The sequence below is a fragment of the Aptenodytes patagonicus genome, chromosome Z (genome assembly GCF_965638725.1).
Source record: "Aptenodytes patagonicus chromosome Z, bAptPat1.pri.cur, whole genome shotgun sequence".
NCBI classification, from domain to species: domain Eukaryota; kingdom Metazoa; phylum Chordata; class Aves; order Sphenisciformes; family Spheniscidae; genus Aptenodytes; species Aptenodytes patagonicus.
Window position 1 is genome coordinate 46,271,007 of NC_134982.1, and position 27,792 is coordinate 46,298,798.

The 27,792-nt window shown below is 38.2% G+C and overlaps 1 protein-coding gene across 1 annotated transcript; it reads left to right on the forward strand.

Moving 5' to 3' along the window:
* Positions 1–1,198: 1,198 nt before the first annotated feature.
* On the forward strand, positions 1,199–27,673 carry NAA35 (N-alpha-acetyltransferase 35, NatC auxiliary subunit). The gene is made up of 23 exons (XM_076362521.1): positions 1,199–1,250; positions 2,800–2,933; positions 4,014–4,047; positions 5,531–5,645; positions 6,764–6,838; positions 8,069–8,236; positions 9,055–9,121; positions 9,836–9,879; positions 10,485–10,535; positions 11,360–11,443; positions 13,303–13,417; positions 13,884–14,062; positions 15,172–15,231; positions 16,399–16,505; positions 16,735–16,801; positions 18,086–18,184; positions 19,534–19,712; positions 21,511–21,647; positions 23,043–23,110; positions 23,368–23,508; positions 25,267–25,389; positions 26,511–26,591; positions 27,248–27,673. The coding sequence occupies exons 2-23, from the start codon at positions 2,810–2,812 to the stop codon at positions 27,305–27,307; spliced, it is 2,178 nt and encodes a 725-aa protein (XP_076218636.1). The 5' UTR covers positions 1,199–1,250; positions 2,800–2,809; the 3' UTR covers positions 27,308–27,673.
* Positions 27,674–27,792: the final 119 nt, after the last annotated feature.

The window sequence follows — 27,792 nt, forward strand, 5'->3', positions numbered from 1 at the left end:
AGAAAGGGTGATGGGTGAAGTTGGCGTTTTCATTTTAAGATCGAACTTCTTCCTCATAACCTTGGAGGCAAAATCTACTTAAGCTAGCTTCTGGTTAGTAAAGCACATTAGCCGCTCTCTTTTACATTGGTGATCTTTGCCAGAAACACCGGAAGCATTCAGTTTGTGCATTTTGAAAAAATTAATAAAGATCAAATCCACTGTAAACGGCTCTAAAAATATAGTTCCCTTAGACATCTTACATCAGCTGGTTTCCCCCCAACAAGAGATAATCAGCACAACTGAGTAAACTCTGCAGACTTTGTTACGTAATCTCTAGCAGATACGTTTCATTAAAACGGAGGACAAAAGCAACAGGAGGAAACAGCTGACACAGAAAAAAAAATCGCGTCAAGTCTGCTTTCAGTTCGGCTGTTCAAACTCGGCAAACTGCCCGAACGACCGGCATGGCTGTCCCACGCTGCCTGCTCAGCCCACCACCCCCAAAACCCAGCAGCCACCACCGCACCTTCACCAAGCTCCGATTCGCACCAGGGTGCGACCAGCCGGCGGGCAGCGGAAGACGCCAGAGACTGGACTAAGGGTGGGCACCACCGATGCCTGCGCAGGCGAGGCCGGGCCACCGCTAGCAGCTGCCCGCCGACATCGCTCGGGGCAGACCTAGAGACGGAAACCCTCTGCCCTCGCTAAGCGGCAGGGTCCCTCCCGGCCGCCCATGGCGCCACGGCCTCCACGTGCCGCCAGGCCTCGGGCCCCTTCTCACGTCGTCTTCCTCCCAGCCCGAGCCAGGCGTACTCGGGCCCCTGCTCTGCGGGGAGGGACTCCCGCCGCTCTCCCCGGGGCTCCCCACCGCCTCTCCCACACAACGGGGAGCTCAGGGCACCCTCACCGGCACCGAACTCCTCGGAGCCTTCGCTGCCGGACCCGGCTCAGCCCGCCCCTCCCTCGGGCTACGGCGCGGACGCTGCGGCTATCCGCCCGCCCAACGGCCGCCGCCCGCCGCCACCTGCCTTTCTCGCGCTGGTCCCCACCTCTTGCCCCGCCCCCCGCCGCACACCGTTAGCGGTGGCAGGCGCATGCGCATCTGCGGAGGGGGAGGGGCGCGGAAGAGCCCTGCGGCGCGTCTGCGCCTGCGTCGGGTCCGGGTTCCCGGGCTGGTGGCGGCGGCGGCCGGTCTGCGCGTGCGCGGAGGCGGCCCGGGCAGGCTCGGAGGGCAGGAGGGAGCGGGCCGGCGGCGCAGGACGCGGCGGGTGAGGCCTCCTGCCCCGCGCGGGGGAGGGCGCGGGGAGGGGAGAGGGGTGCCGTGCCGTGCCGTGCCGTGCCGTGCCGTGCCGTGCCGTGCCGTGCCGTGCCGCCGCCGCCGGGTACAGCGCGACCGCCTCCCGCCTCGCCTCGCCGGGGCGCCAGGCAGAGCTAGCCCCCCAGAGGGAGGGAGGGAGTCTTCGGTGGCGGGCGCCCGGCCGGTGCCCCGGTGCCGGTGCCCCGCGGCGGGGCGGGCGGGCGCCGCGCTGGCCCCTCCCCTGCGACGGGGCGGAGGAGCCGCCCGGCCTGTCAGCGGGCGGCCGTTCGCCGTGCCCGGCGGGAGTTAGGTTGCCCGCCGGGCCCATGCCTTAGCAGGGCCCGGTGAGCTGCGGGGCGGCCGGGGCCGGGACAGCGCCGGGTTTGGGGACGGGTGACCTCGGAGAGGGGAGAGCCCGTGAGGGTCTGGCTGTGCAGTCGTTAATGTCTGAAATTCAAGCGTGATTTCCATTTATTTTAATTAGTTTCCCACGTATTTCCTCATCCCAGCCCGCTGAGCCTGGCAGTCCTTGCGGTCGCTTGAGAGCTAGTGACATAGTGGCGGGGGGCGAAGGGAAGCTGGGCATTGCCTGGGCGAAGGGACTCCTGCACTGGTTTTCAAAATCGGTTTGATACACGCACACACCCGCCTTTGTTTTTGTTAATTGCTGATGGCTGGGAGGTCTCATGTCACGATCACGGGGGGCCTTTGTTTAAAGGTACCGTGGCGGCTTTGATTAAGCTGTTTAGAGCTCGCCGGGCTCGTAGGTGTCTCTTGCAAGATCTCCGACTGGATAAGGGAAGATTTAGCATTGCAGATATTTCAAAGGCAGACTGTCTGGCAAAACATAAAATTCTTCAGGGCTGCCCTGCGTATCATGAGATTGCAAAAGCATAAAAGCAGTTCGAAATAACTAGTCAGTGAAGTTTAAAAATTGTATTCCAGTCTGAAGTTGCTTAACATTGTGGCGGTAATCTTGATATTACTTTCTGCTGAAGAAGTTGGAGGAAATATGCCCATTTTCACAAATTTGTTTGGGTACACTTTGTACGAATAACAAACTTGTGTGTGGTCAGTTTTACAGTTCCCCTCTTTTTAATTCCTTTCACAGAGCAGTGGGAGGACATGTATTTCTAATAGTGTGAAACAACAAAAAAAAGTGATTTCTACATCTGTTATAAGAGAGGATTGCTTGATACTGTTTCCCGTTTTATCTCCAATTTGATAGTACACACTTTATTATGGCTCTGTACTGCTAAAGTTTTGGTGTCCTTAGTTTTTGAGGTTTCGTAGACTACAAGCTAGTTGTAGAGAAAAGGTGAATAAGAAAACATTTTTGTAAAAGAATTTTTATGAAGTTTTTTGGGCTGGTTTTATGTAATGGTAACTGTTTAAATGAAATCAGGTTAGTTAGTCTCCCTGTCTCACCTGATTCTTGAAAAGAAAAAAAAAAATTACTCCCATGAAGCACTTTCTCTAATTTGTGCATAATGTGTAGTGTCTCTGATACGGATTTAAAGGTGCGGTATCATGGTTATGAAAGCTTCGGTAGAAGATGATGATTCAGGATGGGAACTCGGTATGCCTGACAAGATGGAAAAGAGTAATACAAGCTGGATAGATATAACCCAGGATTTTGAAGAAGCTTGTAGAGGTGAGTTGTACTGCTTGTGTTCTGAGAAAACTTGGAATCCTTTGGAGGATTAAGCATAGTTCTTTGAGGTGTTTTAAGCAATAATTTGACCCAGGTTCAGGCTCCAGATGAATGGACTACATTGATTCTGTGTTTCCCTGTGTTTAACTTACTGTGAGGTTGGAAATATCAGAAGAACCTTGCCTTGCTTCCTCTTCCAGATTACGTAAATATCTTTAAGTCATGTTTTTTCATCTTACATATTTTTGCATGGTTTTTTTCTTTGTGAAAATTTCTTCCTATCTCTTCTGCCAAACAGAAACCTCATTCATCCATGCAGAATCAACACTCTGTTTTTTCCTATACATTTTTGGATCTACGGGATCCAATTCATTTAATTGGTCAGTGCATCATTTTTCATCTTTGAAACCAGGCTGAGCTTCTGAGGAGATGCAGTGCATCCCAGTCATGGGGAAGCAGTTGCTTCCATATTATAAACAGTGCCTTTATTGTTATTAGATATTAGTGCTAGTTTACTGTGACAGGGACTTTATTTTTTCAAGTGATTTTATTATGACATTAGGGAAAAATAAATACAAAACTGCAACTTACCACACACAATATTACATAATAATAAACACAATTTCCTTGTGCTGTCAAATAATTCCCATATATTAGTGATACACTGTTTGTGTACCTGTCAAATACATCTAAAGGCTTCATTAAAAATAATGAGGAAAAGCAAGCCTTTCAGTAAACTCCTCTGGAACAAATTAGACATCTGCATAAAGGAGCACAGAAAACTGCTGTCCTGTGTTCCAGGCTATTCAGATGCTACTATTTGGTAATTCTAAAACTCCTTTAACTGTTGGAATAACAGAGAGGGATGAGGAAAGACTGTGAACAACTGGGTTTTTTAGCCTTTCAGTCTTGAAAGTACTTTGTACGTAAAAGCAATTGAAGGTGGCGTAGAAATGTCTGGTCTGCTTCCCATACCTTGTTCTCTCTTAGCATGACAGTTTGGTGAATGACAAGACTATCCTGGAAAAGTTGTGCTAGAAGGATGATTGTAATTATTTATCCTGTTCTGTTCCTTTGTAGAACTGAAGTTAGGAGAACTGCTTCATGACAAGCTGTAAGTATGCTTTTTGGGATAGTTCTGGTTTTTAGACAGGATTAGTGCAAATATGTTAATGCTTACTAACAAGCAAGTCATGCAGTATCAACTAAGCTTTTTTAAACTTTTACTTTAAATAAAATAGTTTAAGTATTCAGAATATCATTCATCCTCAGCAGTATGTATATGATGCAGCTGTATGAATGCTGAACATTTTTCATGGTGCCAGTAGAACATTACATTTTCAATTAATCACTGTAGTTTAGAAATTTACAGCACATCTTATGATCAGTGGTGTTGACACTACTGAGCCTACTGCACTATTTTATATGGACGTGGTTTTATAAAAAAATGCCAGGAAGACTTTAAGCTTTTAAATTTGGTTGCCTCAAATGTCACTAACAAGTTTAGGATAAACAATCCATCTACTTTAATATAACTCTTAAATGACATGCTAAAACAGAAACTGAGAACTCTGTAGATGAAGAAAAAATATATTTCAAAAAAAAGCATGTGCTAAAATCTTGCTGAATTCATTAAGGAATGACATGAGATTTAAATATTTTAAAGATAAAAGTCGCCACATGAGTCTGTTCACTTGCATAAAGAAAAAAGTGCTTAAATAAGACTAATAGCTCAGAAAACAGAAGTGCACTATTAAATGCAAACCTGCTAAAAACGTGTGCCAGGATGTCACCAAGTAGTTACTCAGTAGAATCAAAGCACACTTTTGAGGTGTAATTTTATACGTAAGAGCATTTCAGAGCAAATACGCTTTTCAGAATTGGAACATGCCACACACAATAACCTTTTTTATGTAATAAAGGCTTGTGCAGCAGTTCTGATGAATATCATATGTACCAAAGCTGATGCACTATGTCCCTTCTTCTGTAGGCCAGTCTTCATTTGGGGTGGTTTTCCTACGAGCTTTTATGCCCTGACTGCAGGAGATCCATTGTCGCATGCTGGGGTTTTTTTGTATCAGCTTTTTTAACATGCCCATTTTAAACAAAGTTGGTATATTCAATATATATTATTGTCAGTCTGTGTCATGTATATTGTCATTAATTTGTGGGGACATATCTTACTTGGGTTTTTGGATGTAGCATAATAAAACCCAGCTTGTTCAGTTAATATCAGTTTATTATGTGATCTTTAAAAAGACACTGTCATTATGAGGTGTATAGAAACAAGTGTGCATAGATTTAGTAATGGGATATTTGGCTCAGGAGTGTTCTTCAGCTTTAAAAAAAGGCTAAGAGTTTTCTTCTACTTTTAGGTATCTATTTTCTTTCCTAGTTGTTGAGAGATCCTCAAATTCCTGAAAACCATGCTCTGTAAAGTTCAATAGTAATGTTCACATACCTTACCTAATTGTCTGTAGTCAGAATACAGTGTACTCAGTTTGTCATCGTATGTTCTTTTACATTGGTTTGTGAAGACTGTTTTGTATAAAATAAAATAATTACATTCAGAATGTTTTTTTAATTGGTGTTCTTAGTTTTGGTCTTTTTGAAGCCATGTCTGCCATTGAAATGATGGATCCCAAGATGGATGCTGGTATGATTGGAAACCAAGTTAATAGAAAGGTTCTTAACTTTGAGCAAGCTATTAAGGTTCGTTGGACTTTCCTGTTTTTGCCTACACTGTCTGTAAAAGTATGATATAGTTTTATCAAATTGCAGTTAAGCACAATTCAAAATAATTCATGTTTTCAATCTTTACTTAAAATTGTTTTTTTCTTTTTTATTTTGGATAGTTAAATAAGAAAGAGCTTGTGATGTTTACCTTTTTTCTTACCTACATTATCACAATGATGCTAACTCTTCCAGTGAAAAGTACTGTGAAATTGTTGGGTATACCTCAAATAAATAAATTTCAGAAATGTTTTTGCAGGTCACCCTGTGCTTCCCCAAAATGCGTCTTTTATATGAAGATGTATTGGTTAGTCCCTCTTCAAGCTGAATGGAAACCAGCTTCCTTAAAAAAGCTGGAAATAACACTTTATGAGACTATCAGTTCATTAGCATTGAACAGAAGCTGGCTTATTTAACAACACTGACAGCAATGATTAACTTCTGATGCATGGTGAAGATAAATTGGTGGAGGGAGGTTGAAAGACTTTCTGTTATTTTGGAAAAAATAATGCACTCGCAGAGGAAAAAGTATTTTTTACCATGGACCTTGTTTGGAATGGACTAAGAGAACTCTGTGTAAAATACTGGCTGTCTAAGTCACGTAGAATGTATGCAGAACTGCATACATTGGACAAATAAAATGAAAGAATTAGGGTTGCTGCCTTCTTGGTCCTGACCTTGAAGGCAGTAAAACTGTACAAGTATCTGCAGTGTAAAAAGCAGTCTTGAAAGAACGGGTCCTGCATATTATTCCTTGTTCAATCATTATTATGATTATACATACTGTTTTGTGATTTAAGTGTTGACAGTTAACTGGTTTTAAACTTTCATTGGCTACTCATAAATCAGAAATTTTATTTTAGCTTTTTCTTTGAATAGCTTTATGTTTGGTCATTGTTTAACACAATGATAGGAAAGTAAAGTTTTTCAGATTTTGAGGCACAGTATGAAGCTGATCAATAAAGCTCTAGTGGTATACAAATATTCTGAAGTCTTAACCAAACTGTAATTTCCTTTTCAGCTGTACAAATAGTAAGCTGTATTTTGCCTACAGGCTTCCATAGTCTTTAAGTTTTTTTCTTTCTTTGTTTTCTAAGGATGGCACCATTAAAATAAAGGATCTCACTTCACCTGAGCTGGTAGGAATAATGGATACATGTTTTTGTTGTTTGGTAAGCATTTCTCTGCTCTTAATGTTAGATGGTTTTGATTTCAAAATATAATCCTTTAATCCAGTTTAGAAAAAGAAAAAAAAACAGTAGAACTCAAGAAAAAAGATTGACCAAGCAGAAAATACATACTTAGTATTTTAATTTCCATTTAGATATTTGCATTGGCTATTATAAGGGGCATAACTTTGATTTTTGGATTTTTTATTATGAGAAATCATTATGGAAGAGAACTGTCACCATTTTGAATAATGTAAAAAGGTTTTATAATTTGTGTTTTCTATATATATGGTATCTGACTGCGTGCTGTATATTAGTGTTTGACTGTGTTGGAAAGTGAGCACTCTGTTGCTCGTTTCTGTACAGCCAATATTGACTGAGCTTACAGGGGCATTTTGAAGAAAGAAAAGAAAATACCTAAATCCATTTAGAAAGAAGATAAGTGAATTATCAGTTATTTGTTAATTGTGATTTTTTTTCCTATGTGTATATCTTAATTTCCTCAGTAAATGATAACAAATTATTTTCAGATACTCTCTAAAATGACATCAATAAAATTACTTTGGTTTTTAAAACAACATTTCAAATTAGTTTAGTCCAAAAAGACATGTAAAGGTCACTATATACTTGATATGGTGTAACATAATTCGTCATCTTTCCCCCCGCCTCCTCCTGCAAATACTGACTTTTTTTTGAAAAGGGACGGTGGTTATATTAGAAATCTGATCCTACTGTATTTGATGCTATTTCAAGATAGAAATAATGTTTTAAGTTACTGAAGCTTTCCCTGTAGCTTAAAGCAGCATGAAAGTAGTAGAGAGAGGGGATCATGAAAAGAAGCTATAAGTTGTGGCAGAGAACATGCAGAATATTGCTGAGTTGTTTCATAGCCACTTGCATTTTTCATTCTGTATTTATATAGAGGAAGCTTATAAATCTTATGTTCTCTTAACTTAATGTCATGTCTAAGGCACAAAGAACAGAGCTGAACTTTGTGGAAGAGGTTTATCCAACACCAGAATTTGATAGTGTTTAGGGTTTAGTTAGTAACTGACTGCCTGCCACAGCCAGCAGATGGACAAAGGACCTTCTCTTGCCCTGCTAGATGGAAGGTTGCCATGATAGGGACTTCCTTAATGACTCACTGAAGTGCAGTAAGATGGAAAAAGAATGGAGATATAAAAATGAGGCCTTGGCTGTCATGAGTAAAACATTTAATTTTCTTTTTCCTAGATAACATGGTTAGAGGGACATTCCTTGGCACAGACGGTATTCACTTGCCTTTATATTCATAATCCAGACTTCATAGAAGATCCTGCTATGAAGGCTTTTGCTCTAGGGATCCTAAAAATCTGTGATATTGCCAGAGAAAAGGTTAACAAAGCAGCTGTTTTTGAGGAGGTATGTGTTTCAGTATCTCCTATGGTTAAATAAGTAACATTATATGTAGGCTCCGTAACGCAAATAAAACAGTATATTAGAGAAATTTACTACTGTTTGATTCAAGGATACTGTAGGAGCTGCAGTTCATCCTCCTAAAAGTATTAGACTTGGTCTCTTCAAAATGCAGTTTTCTTCAGTGAAGGTGTTGCATGCTCTTTTCTGTGTTTTGCTTGAGTATTTATATACATAAATATTCTACTCAAATAGCAATGCAAATCTTGTGGCTAACCATTCTAAATGAGTTTTACTTGTGGTTTCTTCCTGTTTAATTTTTTATTTTTCTACTTTAGATAACCATGATTGTCTTTTGTCTGAAATGTCCATTTAACAATGGCATCAGAGTCTGGTTTTCTGTGCTCAGAGCAATTTTTGTTTCCTCTGAGCTTGGACAAGTCACTTCTTACTGACTATATCTAAAATTGATTAAATAGTACTTTGCATCCATAGATCTGGTAACATTTTGATAGGGTGGCATTTGATTAAAATTGTGAAGGGCATGCTGGTATTAAGGATTTATGCAGAAAATAATTACCGCAAGCTGGATTTGGGCAGGAAAGTCACCCAAACCACAGGTCTATTCAGTTGTGAAGAATAAAACCAGACCTTTATACTTGGTGTAGTTAAACAAAAACACCCCAAAACAACAAAACACAACAAAAAACAACCCAAAAAAACCCCAAAACAAACAGAAAGAAAACCCCAAACCCCAGCTTGAAAATGTGACTATTACTGTTTATTTTTCACTACATATTGCTGCTTTGATTTTTATTTTTTAGGAAGATTTTCAGTCAATGACTTACGGGTTTAAAATGGCCAACAGTGTGACAGATCTTAGAGTTACAGGTACAGTTCGTGCTTTCTGTGTATCTGTCCATCAGTCTCTCTTTTGAGCATGTTGGTTACTTTCCACCAAACCTAATGAATTGGCAGGAATCTCACATGTTAAGGTTTTTTTATTAGTCTTGTGAAAATTGGTGGCTTGGTAAAAAGCGAGATCAAATTATTTTTCCTTGAAGAGAAGGTTCAGCTGCTTATTTGTTAAATGTCTGAGAAACAGAAGTGGTTTTAGATGTGCCAACTGAGTGGCTAGGCATGAGCTCATCCCGGTCTGAGATAGGTACAAACCACTGGAAAGTGCACTGCTTGAATTCTGCTTCTCTGCCTCACAATTTGTTGTGATCTAAACAGATTGCTTTTAAGGAAGAAGCAATCTAGTAGTTCTAAAGCTATGAATATGTATGTTATTAGGTACATACGTAAGTGTGTACGTTAGCCTTTTGATGCACTGTTTTTGATACATACTTGAGCTTTCCATTGATTTATTCTGAGAAAATTTGTAAACACTTTATCTTTGGATCAGTCAGCCTGTACTCTGATTTGTCTATTGTTGCAAGACATCCCCACCATTCCTCACAAGATTGTTTTTTGTCTAGTCTTTGGCTAATGGGTATGTAAAGCACTTTAAAACTTGTTTTGCCCTCAAAACTTTTTTCCTCTGAGTGGTGTAGTGTACCTAGGAATGCTTCTCGGCTTTTAATTGTACTGTGACTTTTCCAGGTATGCTAAAAGATGTAGAAGATGACATGCAAAGACGAGTGAAGGTATTTTTCTCACATTTGCCTTGTCAATTATACTTCAAGTGTACTTAACATAGGTTTGGGGGAGGGAGTTGGATTATGAAGAATACGGTGGGTTTGTATCATTAAATGGTGGGGGTTTTTTTAAGAACTGCCATAATGGTTTTGTGTAAGATGCTGATAGTTTTAGCCTTCTAGCTAAAGACAATGAAGTCTTCAGGCTTTTCTATATTCTTTAATAGTTGCTTCACTAGTAATAGGTGGAATCATGATGTAGAAGATAACACTGGGTTGGGGCACAGAAAGTATATATTTAACTTCTGGCTCTTACACAGATACACTATGTGATTCTAAAGAAGTCGCTTGGTCTTCCTTTACCATAGTTTAAAATATAGCATGTTCATACAATTTCCTTGCCTATTTGCAGAGTGGACTGAGATAGGTCTCATTACTACAGGAGAGTCTTGGATCATTCAAGTACCTAGATTATATATTAAGAGGTTTTGAACTTGAGAACTGATTTTTAGGGTTATTTAACAGATGGATGTTCTGGAAAGGATAAAGGGATTTTATCAGTAGTTTCCCTTTGCAATTTTTAATAAATTATTTGAAATTCCTTTACCTTCTAGAGCACTCGAAGTCGACAAGGAGAAGAGAGAGATCCAGAAGTTGAACTTGAAGTAATGAATTGTTTACTTTTTTCTGGATTTCATGGATTAGTGCAGCATTACTTTAACCAGTAGTTACCAGTTTGAGAAATGTGTCACCAGTGTTGCTACTACTGTCATATCTGAGCTGCTCTAAACAGGGCCCTGAGCAAATCCCAAGCTAGCAGGTAGGCTTTTATGCTCTAAGCGTATGCACGAGAGTTCTGGATCGATCCCAACGTCAGAATAGTGATGCTGCTGCAATGCTGCCATTTATGCACCTACCTCTCAAGAAAAAGCCATTAGCAAAGTAGGTGGTCTACTATCCTGCACCTTTTTCCCTTAGTTCCTTCCCAGCAGCTTTTACTGCTGCTGGCAGCATTACTGTCAAGGGAGAAAGTAGGAAGAGAAGGTGAAAGCAGTGTAGGTCCTTCCAGAAAAAGTGATAATTGATGTAGTTCATGTGGTTGATTTAGAAGGGTGTGGATTTCCTTTCCCAGTAATGTTGTTTCTTCAGAAATTGCTTTTAACATAGATCTTCAGCAAAAAGGAGAGAAAATTGGTTTAATAATTTGTAGTTGTTCACTTAAGCTGAGATTTGAATGGCATTTGCATAGGAGATAGCTATACAGCCAGAGGTTGTGCTTTACCCAAAGTATCTTAGTATTTTTTGTTAGTGCTTTTCTGACAGCAGTACAGATTTCTTCTATAAATTCTATAACTTTTCTTCAGAATCATACTAGATACCATATTTTTAAGACTAGAGAGCATACTTCAATAAATCTGTAATTTTTTTTTAATAAGTTTCAGGATTTAATGCATATTGCTTAGTAATATGCAGTATTGTCTTATTACAGCATCAACAGTGTTTAGCTGTGTTCAGCAGAGTCAAGTTTACCCGGGTATTACTGACTGTTCTAATAGCATTTACCAAAAAAGAGGTACGTTCATTTGGTGTTTCTGTGTTCACGTTATGATCCTGTGAAATACTCTTTTTGTTTGTTTGTTTGTTTGGGGTTTTTTTGTTTGGTTTTTTTTTGTTGTTGTTCTCTAAGGTCAAGCAATTATTCTGTAGATTTGAATTGATGTTGCTGCAGGTAAAGGGTTGGATAAGGCCTTACAGTGGCAACCATTCAGTTTTCATTCATTTTTAAAGAAAACAGAGGGAAGGCTAGTAGCTGACATTATTATGGCCTTGCAGAGAGAAGGAATATTCATTTTAGAACACTTAAAGAAAAGTACTTATGGGTTTTGGATTACTCTTTTCACACACACGAGCAAAACTTTTCTTTGTTGAGTTCAGTCCCCTTCTGAGTAGTTACCTGACATGGGGCAGTGTTTTGTCCATCTCAAGAGAATTGTTAGCTTTTCCTTCCATGTGGTATTGAATTTGTATCTAGACTACCTTGGTCTGAGAAGAGGAATATAACAACTTTCCACACAATTTGCCTGCTTTTTTTGAATATGAGATTTCCTAATTGTTGAAGGGGGAAGGAACTGCATGTTTTAGGGCAAAGGGGTAGAATCACATGTCACATAAGACAAAGCTTTTTTTTTTTAAGAACTTTTTCTTTCTAAAAGGATAAATATCTGTCTATTGCGTATTGTTGTTTCCATTTTCATAAAGAAATAAACAAGTTTCTTGCTTAAGTGGCATGGAGTCTTTCCCACATATTTTGCCGTTGGAGCAGCTGCATACTGTACAGTTCAAAAGACCTTGATGAAATTGAAAGTCAGGTGCAAGTATCATTGATAGACATCAGTGTTGAGGAAAAAGTGATTGAGTGGTTGAGAACAATTGCATTCTGAGTATGACCATTCGTTATATCAGAAATCAAACTGTGACATAAAAGTGATCTACACTGATGTACAACCAAATTCTGTCTGTGTTAACTGCTCTGGGTTAATGATCTGTGCAAAATCAGATTATCTTAGTGTTGCTAAAGTCTGATTACTTAAAGTATAAGTTATTTACATCATGGACTACTTTGATTTGAATTAGATCTGCTTAGCAGCTTATTCTTTTAGTAGATTTGTGGATGCTACAATACGTGAACATGTATTATGCAGAGCTACAGATCTTGTTCAGCTTCTATTAGATCTTCAGGGGCGTTTAAACATCTCTTTTTCTAAAAGAAGTCAAGTTTCAATTCGACTTGAGATTTCAAATATTTGAAGTTCCATCAGGGACTGCTCTCCAGTATTTTTAAAACAAGATTTTAGATTTTACAGAGAGCTATTTTAAATGGTACCCAGTCTGCTAACAGATTTGGATTCATAAGACATCAGAAAATTCGGCATGTCAGCAGATCATGAATCAAGATTTCTGATGCACATCTGGTATCTTCTAATGTTATATAGTGATTTCATTTCAGTTGATAGGTTGTTTTGTGTATATTCTCAAAAATTCTTCATTTTCTAATGATAGTAGATTTTTGCAGTTTGGAGTTCTGTGTCATTTGGCAGAAGAGTTTTGTGGGGGGTTTTGCCCCCCCCCCCCCCCCCCCCCCCCCCCCCCAGTTCTTCAAAATCAAAAGTAGAAGACTTGTGTGTAGCGTATACTAGACTTTCAGTTGTAGTTATTGTTAAGGCTTATCTTATACTGCAAAAAATACAGTATTAAATGTATGTATAGATATGTGAAATATAAAGAACTCTTTATTGCACAAAAATCTGTTGTGGGTTTTTTTTTCCAGAATGGTTATGTACAAACATTAGAATCCTAATATCGATACTAGCATTAATTCTATAGTCAAAATATGTTGGTTCATAATGTGAATAACTGTTGCCTGCCTTTCAGACGAGTGCAGTTGCAGAAGCTCAGAAGCTAATGACTCAGGCAGCTGACTTGCTTTCTGCCATCCACAATTCATTGCATCATGGTATCCAGGCACAGAATGATACCACTAAAGGAGGTATGTATCAAATTTTACCATTTTTTTCCTTTCTTAAATATGCTGTCTTGATAAATTTTAATAGCTATGTGTATTTAAAAAAAAAAACACTATTTACTTTGAACTAATAATACTCGTTATACAAACTGTTACAGATTTGCTTTGTTTGATCTTAACTGTATTTCACTAAATGATGGTGCTCCTGAAAGCAATACTGTCACTGCAAAGCCAGAGATAATGTGAACTTTTGATTAAGCTCATTACACTTCGAATCAGTGTATATGCCATTTCAAAATAGGGAAGACCACCTCACTGTCTGCACAGATATATGCTGAGGGTGTTGAGGGTTGGGTTTTTTAAAATAGTAAACATTGTGTCAGTTGGGTAGTTAGTGTCCTTTCAACTTTGAAGTGAATTCTGAAAACACAGCTTATATGCAGCTTTTCTCTCTCTCTCTCTCTCTCTCTCTTCCCCCCTCCTTCATTAGATCATCCTATTATGATGGGCTTTGAGCCCCTTGTTAACCAGAGATTGCTGCCACCAACTTTTCCTCGATATGCAAAAATAATTAAAAGGGAAGAAATGGTCAATTATTTTTCCAAACTAATAGACCGAATAAAAACTGTATGTGAAGTAGTCAACTTAACTAATTTGCACTGTATACTGGTAAGCATGAATATTTATCTTATTTATAGCCAAACATAAGATCTTAAAATGTAACTTGGAAAAAATCATTCCATATATACATGCTGTTGCTCACTGGAGAAAAAACTGAGCTGTATGTATAAATCTTCTGGTGTTTCCCACTGTTGTGTACAATTTCAAAATTTGCTGTCTTTCCTTCTTACTTAATACTCTTCTTTTTTTTTTGACAAAGACCTTTTCTCCTCTCAAACCTCCCATTTTTCCCATAATCTGTTAAATAATTATGCATGTTAGCGGCGGAGCACAAGCAAGTTAATTTCCTTGTAGCTCTTTGGTTGAAGAGCTGCATCTGCAGTAGCAGAACGTAATTCCTTGCTATATTCCTGATTTTTTTCAGTTTCAGTGAGCAGTATTCTGCATATGTGCCTATAACACAAGAGAGCACTTAATACATGTTTGTTTAAGCATGTAATTCCCTGAATAGGCATAAAGTTAAGCACCTGCTTATGTTCTTTCCTGCGTAAGTGATGTTATTCTCAGTTACTGCCTACATGTATTAGAAGACACTTAAATGCTTGAAATACGTTTTACCATACACGCATTCACTGACTGAGAAAAGAGCCACAGTTAAATCAGTTTGAAGATCAAGCCAAAATCTTTCATCTTCTGATTTCCTGTTAAATTAATTAAAGCAGTGTTTGCATGAAACATCTGGTACCAGTTAAACATTGCAGTTTTGTTACATACTTGGTTCTGTTACGTTGTGATCTTAACAGTTTCACAGTATCTTATTTCTATACTATCATCCTGCTAATTGTTGCTTCTGAAGAAGAAAATTCAGAAACCTTTTGTTCTGTTGAATAACAAGTAATTGCAGAAAAAATAGATTTTAACTTCATAATATGTTCTGTTGTGTTCAAATTATTCATGCTTACTTTCTTACAATTTGTATGAGATGCTATGTGTATGTCTGTGTATACAAAATATAGAAGTATTTACACAATTGTATATATATGCATATATATATAAAAATGCAAATGCATGTATAAAAATGTAAATACATGTGTGTATATATATAAAAATTGGTGTATTAACCTGAATTGTCTTTTTCTTTCCTAAATGTAAATTAGGATTTTTTCTGTGAGTTTAGTGAGCAATCACCATGTGTTCTTTCAAGATCCCTGTTACAGGCAAGTCCTAATCTATGTCTTTGAATAAAATACTTCCGCATTCATTATAAATATGGATTCATCTTCTTGTTTCAAATATTTAAATTATTTGCATATCAATAATATACAAGTGGTAAAAAAATTTCTGGAGATACTTAGGTATATGGAGGCTTATGTTCTGATCTAATTTTTTAAAACATTTTTAAATACTGCTGTTTAGGTCATGTTAGTGCATGACAATTAAAACAGTGTTAAAATTTTTTCTCTGCCATAAAGCTGGACCTGTACACACATTTTTATGCTGTTCTCCATATGCTGTCTCAGTTTGGGGCTGGTGTTTGTATTCATCCTCCCTGTTTGGACTGAATTTCATGTATAGACTGCCTCTATTGCTACAACAGTAAAACTGATGGCTAGGGCAGAACAGGCTACTACTTTTCTTCTCACTGCTTCACTTACCTTGAAAGTATATTATATATTCCTTAACTCAGAGTAAAATATAATACCTTATAGGAGGTTTTGATTTGAGTAGGGTGTCCCTGGATGTCAGAACTTTTTTCCATTTGATCCCAATTAAACCACGTATAGAGCCAATGGAATATAACTGTTGGCAAGTAAAATGTTTTCATAGTGTGTGTGTTCTGACTTTCCACTACATGTGTTTGTGCAACCCCTGTGGGGGCCTGACAGCAGAGCTTTTTCTCCAGCTGCTGAAGAACCATGTAAGAAAGGGACACAGCACTTGTGGAGGAAAGTGCAATGAGCATCAGACATGACCAATGAAAGCAGTAGTATCTATAGGGGTAGAAGAAAGTCTGCATTAGTCTGAAGATTTATCTTTATCTGCCTCCAGAGAAACTGCATAACCTCTTTTACGTTAATCTTCAGAAACATCTGTCTGATTAATCATCTTTAAAGTCCAAGAAATAAAATCATTTTGCATGCATTGTCTTATGCAAGTAATAGCGCTGTATTTTGTGTCATGGGAATACGACAGAAGTGACAGATCTCAATATGCCTCTATTTTCTGAGTCTGTAACCTTGTACCTAGCTGAACCATTTTAATTCTTAAAGCAATCTTACAAGTTTCTGATACAGTACAGGTACTATAACAGCTTTCTATTAGTAATTTCTCGAGCATTAATTTTAACTTAAAACATGTTTCTAAAAACACATTTTCACTTTCAGACAACTTTTCTGGTAGATAACAAGAAGGTATTTGGCACTCACCTCATGCAAGACATGGTAAAAGATGCTTTAAGGTCTTTTGTCAGTCCTCCAGTACTTTCTCCAAAGTAAGTGGATCTTGAGTTTACTTGCATGTGTTTACATGTCTGATGAAAAAATATTTCTGCTTAAAAAAGCAAGGACAGACATATCAAGAACATACACATTTTGTACTTACTAGTGCTTATGTATGAAGGAGTCAGTTGTTGCTGCACTCATGTTTCTTTTTTAATTTTGTGCTACATAGACTGATGACGTTTATAAACATATTTATGTCTGTGGATATTTCCCTTTTAGGTGTTGTCTTTATAATAATCACCAGGCGAAGGACTACATTGATTCCTTTGTGACACATTGCGTTCGGGTAAGTGTTCATTTCAATTACAGCATGTTTATGTGTATATGAGCACTTTCAAGATTTGCTTATGTTTGAAAATGAGACGAGTTTTTTTAGACACCTGACATGAAGGCAAAATTGCAGAAGTTGGCCATCTTAAAATGGTAACACTTTTAAAAAGCCAGTATAATTATTGCTGTTTATTTCCTGTATTATTCTTCCAGATTTTTCACTAACATTTCACTTTATTAGAAATCTGCACCTACTAGGACTTTACAGGGTAGTTTCAGGTCACAAAACAAATGCATAGCACTAGTGAAAACAAAATTATTTTTACATTCTCTCCAGTTTAAAAATTTTAAAAATTCAGTTATTGAATGCGGCACAATGAAAATCTAAGACAATCATAGAATCATTTAGGTTGGAAAAGACCCTTAAGATCATTGAGTCCAACCACCAACCTAACACTGCCAAGTCCACCACTAAACCATGTCCCTAAGCACTACATCTACACGTCTTTTAAATACCTCCAGGGACAGTGACTCAACCACTTCCCTGGGCAGCCTGTTCCAATGCTTGACAACCCTTTCGGTGAAGAATTTTTTCCTGATATCCAATCTAAACATCCCTTGGTACAACTTGAGGCTGTTTCCTCTTGTCCTATCGCTAGTTACGTGGGAGAAGAGACCGACACCCACCTCGCTACAACCTCCTTTCAGGTAGTTGGAGAGAGCGATAAGGTCTCCCCTCAGCCTCCTTTTCTCCAGGCTAAACAACCCCAATTCCCTCAGCCCCTCCTCATAGGACTTGTTCTCTAGGCCCTTCACCAGCCTCATTGCTCTTCTTGGGACATGCTCCAGCACCTCAACGTCCTTCTTGTAGTGAGGGGCCCAAAACTGAACACAGTATTCGAGGTGCAGCCTCACCAGGGCTGAGTACAGGGACATGATCATTCCCTGCTCCTGCTGGCCACATGATTTCTGATACAAGCCAGGATGCTATTGGCCGCCTTGGCCACCTGGGCCCATGGATTTAGGCATAAGAAATACCTGTCATACTCCAAGCATTCTGTTCTGATCAGATTCCTAAAGGGATGCTCACTCAGTCTCATGTTGATTTGTGTACGGAGAAATGGGCTTGTGCATCACGCCAGAGCTTGCTTGCCTGCTAGCTTGCACTCTATAGGGAGCCTTAGGAAACCCACCTCCTAATATAGATGTATAAAACAGGTGCCTAAATAGACACCATAGTACTCCTCCTGTAGTTTCAAAGTTGTGTTGAAAATTTAAACCTACAGTTTGTTTCTTTCAGCCATTCTGTAGCCTGATTCAAATCCATGGACACAATAGAGCTCGCCAGAGAGATAAACTGGGTCACATTCTTGAGGAATTTGCCACCCTCCAGGATGAGGTAATGTCCTAGGCATCAGGCCAGCAAACTTTTCTTTCCAGGTATATTCCTACCAGAGTGGAGCATGTGGTATTAGGTTCTAGATGAATGAAGCAACTCCCCTGTTTGTCCTAAAATCTTTAGGACAAGGATTCCTAAAATGCAGCCCAGGAAGTCTGTAGGATGCATCCAAAGACTTTCTGTTAGATCTGTTGAACAACAAGTTACTGCATTTTTTAAGATTAACTTTGTCCATTAAGTAGACTTCAGGTAAACCTGCTGTGAGGTCTGTAATTTAATGGTAATTCCACTGCTTGTAGTCTCTATCCTGCTTTTAACTGTCAATCTGCAAGATGTAACCAGGGAGAGATGGATGAGCCATGTTTGCAAGACACTTTTGAAAATTCAGTCTTATAGCTATGTAAGATGTAAATCGCAAAATTTTACAACTATTTTAAAAATATATATATAAATTAAATAATAACTCTTAAAAATATGTGCTCCAACTGGTTTTGAACATTTCTCAAGAATGGGGAAAGAAACATGACAGGGAAAGGTATATTTTCACTTGCTGAAAATCTATTTCTTCAGCAGTGAGAGGCATGAAATAATAAAAGATTTTCCAAGATGTGCATGCTAAGGAGAACAGTCAAGGAACTTGGAGCTGGGGGGGACATTTTGTGTGCTCCAGCTTCTGTCAAGATGGTTTGGGTGAGAGTTTGTTGCAGTACTGCAGCTGAAACACTTTTTCACTTTGTAACAGGTTATATGGATTGGTTTGTTCAGGACTAGGGATAATATCCCAACTGTGGGAGACTTCATTTCTTCCATACAATTACTTTTTGGGACTGAATTGTTCTTAGCAATATTTTAGTTTCTCTGGTGGGCCACAGTGTGTTTCTTGCATTTTAAGCTTATAAATTTAGTTTTTCAATGCAGCTAGTTGTTTGTTTGTTTGTTTGTTTGTTTTTAAAGTAATTACTGCCAATATAGCAAAATGAATAACAGCCTGTAATGGGTTCTGAGTTTCGGTGCTCATGTGACTGCTAACAATCTATATATAAACACTTCTTAAAATTCTAAAATTAAAAAAACCCTAAGGTTATTGCTGTATTACTGTACAGAATATTTTTTTCTGTGTGCAGCAGAATTTACTTACGTTAATAACTTTCCAGTTTTCTTACAGTTCTAGACTATAGAGGTGGCAGTATCTGTAAAAACATACTTCTGTCTTTTAATCTGGAGCACGGCTTTATTGACCCAGTTTGTATTCAGATTTTGTTAAGATTTTATTTCTGGCAGAACTTGGATGCTGTTTCAGTCAAATGTTCTTCCTCCCCTGTCTGTTACTTTGCTCTCTTTTTCAATAGGCAGAGAAAGTAGATGCAGCCCTTCATAGTATGTTACTGAAGCAGGAACCACAAAGGCAACATTTGGCTTGCTTGGGCACCTGGGTCCTATATCATAACCTTCGTATTATGATACAGTATCTTCTGAGTGGCTTTGAGTTGGAACTTTACAGTATGCATGAATATTACTACATATATTGGTAAGAGGGTGCTTTATTGACAACTTTTGGAGGAGGGATGCTCCCACAGAGCAGTAATTGCAAATATTTGAAGGAGGGACTTCAGCTATGTTTTTTATAATCTCAAGCTTGCTCAACACAGTATTTAGTTTACCTATTCATAAAACTACAAGTGGAGGAAAAAAATCTGTTGGTCTCTTTTCTAGACTTACTAGATAGTGTACTTTTTTTTTAAAATAGTAATTTGCTCTCTATTTAGCTTTTTAAAACAGTGCCTTCTAATGACAATGAATGAAAAAGATGCTGATTTTGGCATGCAAGAGTATGCAGGAGGAAAGCAATTTCCTTTATTCTTTTCTGTCTTTGAGTACCAAGATCAATAGTCTTGTTGAGCTCTAGTATTTTTAAAAAGATCTCCAGAGTTTTAAGTTGTGACTGTAATCTGAAAGTTGACTAGGTAAAAATAACATTTTATGCTGTGAGCATATTTGAAGAGACATCTGCCTTTAGGGAAAATGATTGCACTGAATATATGGAGTCAAAATACTTTTTATTTTTGCGCTTCTGTTCACATTAAATTATTTTTCATAGTTGATGGCTTGGTCCAAAAGATAAATTATTTTAGATGGTTCATTTTTTATTCAGCATTAAAAATTTTATGTTGAACCTTCCTATGTTAAAGTGCTTCTGTACTTTGGTGGTTTGTTTTGGTTTTGGTTTGGGTTTTTTTTTCCTGTGCAGCTGCCAATAAACTCTTATTAGGTAAGCTGTAAGCCTTCTTTCTGAGAGATTAGACAGGTTCAAATGACTTGAGCTTCAGTGCATCTCATTATGTTTCTATGCTGTTTCATTAGTGGATTAAGCATTAAGTGAGAAAATTAATATTCCAGATAGTTACCAGAAGATGGCAATATTCTTTAAGTAATACCTCAATAAGTAATACCAGGTTTTCTGTAAGGCAGTATTTTTTACCTGCCCGTATTCCCCCCCACCATTTTATTAAAATCACTCTTAATTGGAACTGTCATGTCAACTGCTTTAGCTCCTTACTGAAAGTGAAGAACAAAAAAGAGAGGAAATTTCTGAGGGGAAATGTGCAAATGAAACTCATAATTATCTCTCAGTAATTTTTCTTCTGAATTATGACTTCTTATGAAGTATTATTTCTTCTTCATGTGCTCCAGATCTGTAATTTCTACCCTCTTTTTTCCCTATTCTTTTTGATTTGAAGTCTGTCTAGAGATGTATTGGACCTGCTTCCACTTACTAAGAAATCAGTCTTAAAGAATTCTTAAAGATTTCTCTTAAAACTTAAAGAATTGCACATGGATCTCTTGTTCCTGTGGGCTTGGCCCTTTTATTTAATAATTCATGGCTTTTTAACGCTTGAAACAAATCAGTAGTAACCTTGTTTCTCAAAACAGTAATTCCTAACAAAAGTAGAAAAGATATTAACATAGTGTCTTTTTTAAAAATGCTTCATTTGCTGGGGGAAGGAAGAATTATAGAAAAATTTGATCTTCTATGGGGTTTGAAATAGTAAGAAGCTTAGACTTCACTTAATAAACATATAGGAAACTTGCATACCTTGAGCTGTCTGTGGTTGAATCTGTAGAGAGTCTTGTTTAAAAAAAATCCAAACTGGAATACTGACTAATCGGTTGATTTCAGTCATGCAAAACAAGGAGTTTTAACTGCCCTAGAAGTTGTTATTTACTGTTAGTTCTTTGAGTAAACGACTTGGCATTCAGTGAGGATGTGCATTATGAATATGTTTTGCGTTGTAGTATGTAACAGCTACATACCGTTTTTACTGTAGGTATCTATCAGAGTTCCTCTATGCCTGGTTGATGTCAACACTGAGCCGCGCTGACAGCTCTCAAATGGCAGAGGAGAGAATAATGGAGGAACAACAGAAAGGCCGTAGTAGTAAGAAAACAAAGAAAAAGAAAAAAGGTATCTAGGTGTAGAGTGTAACTCAGAGGGGTTTTTTTCCCCTTCATGCAGCCATGTAGAATTAAAATTCAAAATGTATAAAGTCAACACAGATGTGCATAGGAAAAATATCCTGAAGTTTATGAAGGCTGAATGTAAAATTTTTTAACTAAAAAAGTCAGTTGCTGTGTAAGAATTTCCCATTTACTTATTTACTTTTAAATAGGTCTTTCAGAAAAGACCAAACTCGTATATATTGACAGTTTCAGCAATTTTGTTATGTGTTGGATCCTGTGAGATATAATTAACAGGTCCAGAGCAATTACCTTTGAAAAATACTACCTTTCTACAGTCTATAATTCCTGCAGAATTATGTTTTTTGTGACTGTAGATAGATTCAAAGGCTAAACTTTCAGTGCATTTCTGTAATTTCTCTTTGGCTTCAGAAGGTGTTCAAGCGTGTTTCTTAATTTTACAATGGTGAGTTGCCCCGTTTCAATTCAGTGGTAGTACTGTTGTGCAAAAGCCCGTTCAGAAACATACGCTTTCTCTGGTGTATGTGCATGAGGGAAAATGAGAATTTCCCTTCCTGTATCATAGCGGTCTCGCTCTGTGGTCAGAGCTGTAAGCCTGCTACCAAAAAGGCATCCAAAAGCAGTGTCTAAATAGCATTTGATACATATTTGCCATGCCTAAGTGGCTGCTAAGATTGTGGTATGTTGGGGTTATCTTAGCATTAACATTGCGAATAAACACCATGCAGAAGCTCACTTTCATTCTTTGCTATTCCTTCTTTTTTGTGTGTTTATCCTTGTCGTGTTTTCAAGGGAAACAAACAATTAGATATGAACAGCTCAAGGTCATATCAACTAAATTCTCTTGTCTCTAGAAATTCAGAAAATTACTGCTGTGTTTTATACTTTTTAAAGAAGTGCCAAGTGTGGGGCAATTTGGCACTACTTAAACACTGGAAGCTAAAGGGGAGCTTAAAGGAATATTATCAGGATAAAAATCTTTCTTATTAGGATAAAAATGCTTTAACCTTTGAGTCTTTAAAGTTTAAAAAAATCCATGAACTAAGCAAACAGGCCTCTCAACTACAAGCTTTAAATTCTAGACTGTTGTTTACTGTTGTATAGTGACATGCTAATATCATTGACTGTGTGGACCAGTATTTCATTGAAGGCAGTATGGTGTTCATGTGACTGTTAAGTATGTCTTGAGATATTTTGTGTAATCAGGAGCCAGGTGAGCAGAAATGCATGTCCATGCTTTTTATACTTCCGTTTTCTTTCATTATTTTAAAATATAATTGAGAATTATGTCACTTTCTGAAAATTTGAAAGAACTGTTTTGATCTGAAATTAATATGTGTACTTACATTGAATTAAAAAAAATTTTATATGAAATTTGCAGTTCGCCCTCTCAGCAGAGAGATCACCATGAGTCAAGCATACCAAAATATGTGTGCTGGGATGTACAAGGTAATTCATTTGTGCTTATTATCCACTTTATCAACAGTGGCTTCATTTTTTTTGTAATAGGAATCAAGCATATATTGCATGCCTTCTTTGTTTTTAGTGGGACTGGAAATTAAGTTTAGGTTTATAATGTGGTATGGTAAATTCTGTACTATTTTTCTGTCCTTCCAGTTATAGCTAAATCATAACTTTCATCTTGCTCCCAGCAAAATATGACATAAAGCTAACACTTTTCACTATATTTATCCTTTCCCTTTTAGACAATGATCGCATTTGACATGGATGGCAAAGTAAGAAAACCTAAGTTTGAACTGGATAGTGAACAAGTTCGATATGAGCACAGGTTTGCTCCATTCAACAGTGTTATCACACCACCCCCAGTGCACTACTTGCAGTTTAAAGTGAGTAATCTTAAAATGTGGTGCCACTCATGCTTTTATAAAAGTCATTTGCTCACCTGCTTTAGACATTGTTGTCATTGTAAAAAGAGCCTTTAATATCTCAAAGTTCCCACTGAAGCATAAGTCAAAATGTCAAGGAGTTCTAGCTTTAGTTGTGTACAAGGACAACGTATTGCTTTGAATTCTTACTAAAATTAGACTTTGACGTTTAAAAATTGGTCTGATGTGGTGGTTTATGAGATGCTTCTGTTGGTTTGCATGAAAATAAAATCTCTTGGAAGTCTATTGACAGACTTTTTGGCTGTGGTTTATATAGCAGCATGTTTTTATTACTGCAGCAAGCAAACAGGAAAACAAAACAAAAGTAATTTTGAGTGTTAAACCACAGAAGTGTTAGTTGGAAGGGGCCAGTGGAGTCTTGTCTTGTCCTGTCTCCTCCCTGAAGCAGCGTTAGAGATCACATCAGCTGTGTCCTTGTCTAGCCAAGTCTGAAAAAAATCAAAGGATGGAGATTTTCCAACCTCTTTGCTTAACCTGATCCAGTTACTTTTTCTGGTCCATTTAGTCTTTGGATGACCTGATTGAGAGCTACACTATTCACCTTTTTTCCTAATGTCTGGTCTGAATTACCCAAGCCACAATTTGTGGCCTCTCCCTGCCAGTTATATTGTCTGCCATTAACAAGGAGCATTTTGTCTTCTGGCAACTTTGTAACTGCCTTTCAAGTAGTTGTAGGCTGCTATTAAGATTACCCATTAGCATCCTCCTTGTCTAACTGAAAAAGTCCAGGTCCGTTGACCTCTCCTTGTGGGTCATGTGCTCTAGGCCCCCAGCCATCTCCCCATCTCAACGCCTTTCTTGAACTGAGTGGGTCTAACACTGGATGCAATATTTGAGATCTTACAGCACAAATACTGAGTATAGGATGATAACCTTCCTTGATCTGCTGGCCGTACTCCTGCTTGTATAGTCCCATATGAGGCTTGTCTGATTTGTAGTAAGAGCACCTTGTTGGCTTGCATTCAACTTGGTGTTCACAGTAGCCTTGCTACTCATCCAGCTGGTTATTAGCCTCTATTGATTTGTGGGATTATTCTGCCTCAGGTGCAGAAATTTGGACATTTCTTGTTGAACTTAGATTCCTGGTGGCCAGACTTTTAAGTTTCTAAAGGTCTGTCTGAACTGAAACTGTACTGTTTTGTATGCCAGTTGCTCTCCCTAATTTAGTGTTATGAACAGTTGTAGTGGAAATTAAGACTCATGGCTTCCTCTGTCATTGAAGGTTTTTTTTATCCCTAATTCAGAAAAAAAAAAGTTGGAAGTATCAAAACTATATAAAAAATTATATAAAATGAAGTTTTGAACAGTTTCAGTATCTCACTTGCTGTAAACTTGATTTGAGTAAACAATATCATATACTTCCTCCCCCCCTATTTTTTCCTGTAATTTCACACCCTGCTGCATGGCACTGTTAGGGCAAATGAATGACAAGTTGTTCAGGAGAGGGACTGCTTTATAAAGAGTACGCAAAATTCATTGCATTTTGTGGCACTATAAAATAATCATTAAGCAGTGTATTACTGCTCGGTATTTGCCATTTTAAATAAACGTTTTCAACTTCAGTATTTATTCTTAAAATATTTAGTTGACATAACTTTTTTTTTCTTGAATATAGTAATTTGTTCTCATTTAAGGTGGTAAAATGGCAATTTGTTGGCAACTGATTTTAATATATATTTATATATTTCTATACACTAGGAAATGTCTGATTTAAATAAATACAGCCCACCTCCTCAGTCATCAGATCTCTACATGGCAGCTAGCAAACACTTCCAGCAAGCTAAAATGATTCTTGAGAATATTCCAAATCCAGACTATGAGGTAAGAGTGAAATACTGGAAAAAGGAGTATTTGCTCATAATAGAGCAAGTGTTTGTTTTCAGCTGGATCTGCTTGAGATCCAAAGTGTACTTTGGATCTCAAAACGCTGAGCAAAGCTGAGTGCTTTAATTAAGGAGTGGACAGAGGAGGGTGGTGGCATCTTACACAGTGGTTTGTTTCAATACATTAGGTAATACAATGAGGGTTGTGCTCACTGTTCCAAAACCTCTCTCTGCCGAGTATCTTAGATGCTACATCGCAACTTAGTTCCTTCTTGCGTGTTGCCTTCTGGTCCCATTCTAAAAGCGTATCAGTTTTAACAAGAAGGTGACAACGTGCCTGCCTCACTTACCTGGAACCTGGTAATTCACACGTACTCCTGAGAGGTGGGGAGGGAAAAATAGGTTTGAATGTCATCAGGCTGAAAAGAGGATCGAGTCTGGCACTTGTTTCCTGGAGCAGTTTTCTCAGCACTGGGCTGTAAACACGGGTAGGAATTTCTCCCTCTTTGTCCATAGCCTAAAAACTAAGTCTCTGTGACTGTATTTTGGAGCAAGGAGGATGCTTAATTCTGTCGCTTCTGAGCAGGTTAGAAACAGTTACGGATTAGGTTCTCCTGAGAATTTAGGAATCCCTGCCTGTTCCCTGGATCCTGGTGGTACTCACACATGAGCTATCTGATTGAGGCTAACAGGGTAGTTAGAGGTAGTTTGAGTGTGCCTAGAGCACTTCCATGCAAAAAGCCACTAGTGTGATACTTGAGTTTCCACTTCTCATCGTGTTTGGATCACAGTGTTGGGGGTAGACGCCTAGAGTCTGTCTAAGCCTTTATTTGGATGAGTGCCTCAGAACTTGCCGTAGTTCAACAATTTTTGAACGTAAACGTGGAGAGCAGTAGTTTCTATGGTCTGTTGAATAAAAAAAGTGACTCTTAAAATAAATACCCCCTTCATTAAATTTCATTAATCCAGCTGTTATACTTCAAAGCAAATCCAAAACGCCCTGATCTCTGTTAAACTGATGCTATAAGAGGACTGCTGTATTGTTAGAGTATGTGAACATTGGAGTAATTTTGAGGTCATATGCTTTCACTTGAAAACTTAGTGCTGTTTTGTGTTTAGGTCAATCGAATTCTAAAAGTTGCTAAACCCAATATTGTGGTCATGAAGCTGCTGGCAGGAGGCCACAAAAAAGACTCTAAGGTAAGAAAATGCCAGCTGAATTGAATGTGAAATGTAGTATGATACGCAGTGCTATCACAGGTCTCTTACAGCTGAATGAGCAGATTCAGGCCATAGTTACTGTAACTCTTAAAAGAACTGGGAAAGTAACTTAATCCATTTTTCCCCTCAGAAATAGTTTGTTGTAGTTATTTAAATATGGAAAACTCTGGCTTCTAAATGTTTTGGAAAAAAAATTGGGAAGTGCATGTGGGATGGCATGTACAAATATGGGTATTCTTCAAGAGCCGGAAGAAGTAATTGGTAGCAGCGTACCAGCAGCTTGTGTGAACGCAATCGGGAGAGTGCTGGCTGTCAGGATTAGCGGGTGCCATGTGGGTCAGAGGGAGGAGAGCGCCTTCAGGCTTCCTGCCAGAGGCTAGGCACAGAAGAATGAAGGAGCACGCTGAAGAGACACAGCAGCACTCTACAGCTTTGTGCCCATCACTACTGGAGAATGATTGGCATATCCAGAACTGGGTTGGAATATTTTTCAGATACTGATTTAAAGAGCTAGGATTATGGTTTTTCAATCTTCTGCTGTTTAAAAGTTCTTCTTCTATCTGCAGGGTATCCCTCATTTTGAGTATTAAATTCAGTAGTACTGCTGTGTAATGTTTTAAATCTTTTCTTTCTAGGTTCCTCCAGAATTTGACTTCTCCCCTCATAAATATTTTCCAGTTGTGAAGCTTGTTTGAAAGACAAGAGATTATTGTTAGGATACCTGAAGCATAATCTGTGTATCAGGTACCAGCTGTAGGATGGAATATCTAGTGCTGTACCCAGACTGAGAGGGATCTCTAGGATAAAAGTACTGTTATGTGGAATATCTATAGTCCATCTTCTTTACGTGATCTTAATGACAACTGCTGTTTTAAAGTGGTTTGTATAAAGTTTTACAGGTGAAGCTGATTTTAATCAACTGTATTGTTGGAAGAATGCTGTTCCTTAATTGATTTTATTACAGATTTAATCATCAATCATTTTTATGAATGAGCTCTGACAGAAAATGGTGGTCTAGGGATTTAATAACATTTGGGACTGAATAAAAATAATGCAGTCGAGCCTCGTGTCTGACAATAGCTCAGCTGTGTCTGAAATTCTGCTTTGAACAAAGCCGCTTGGAGAGATTGTGGGTTTCCATATTTTTGCCTAAATTGCATCAAATTTGCTCACTTTGCAA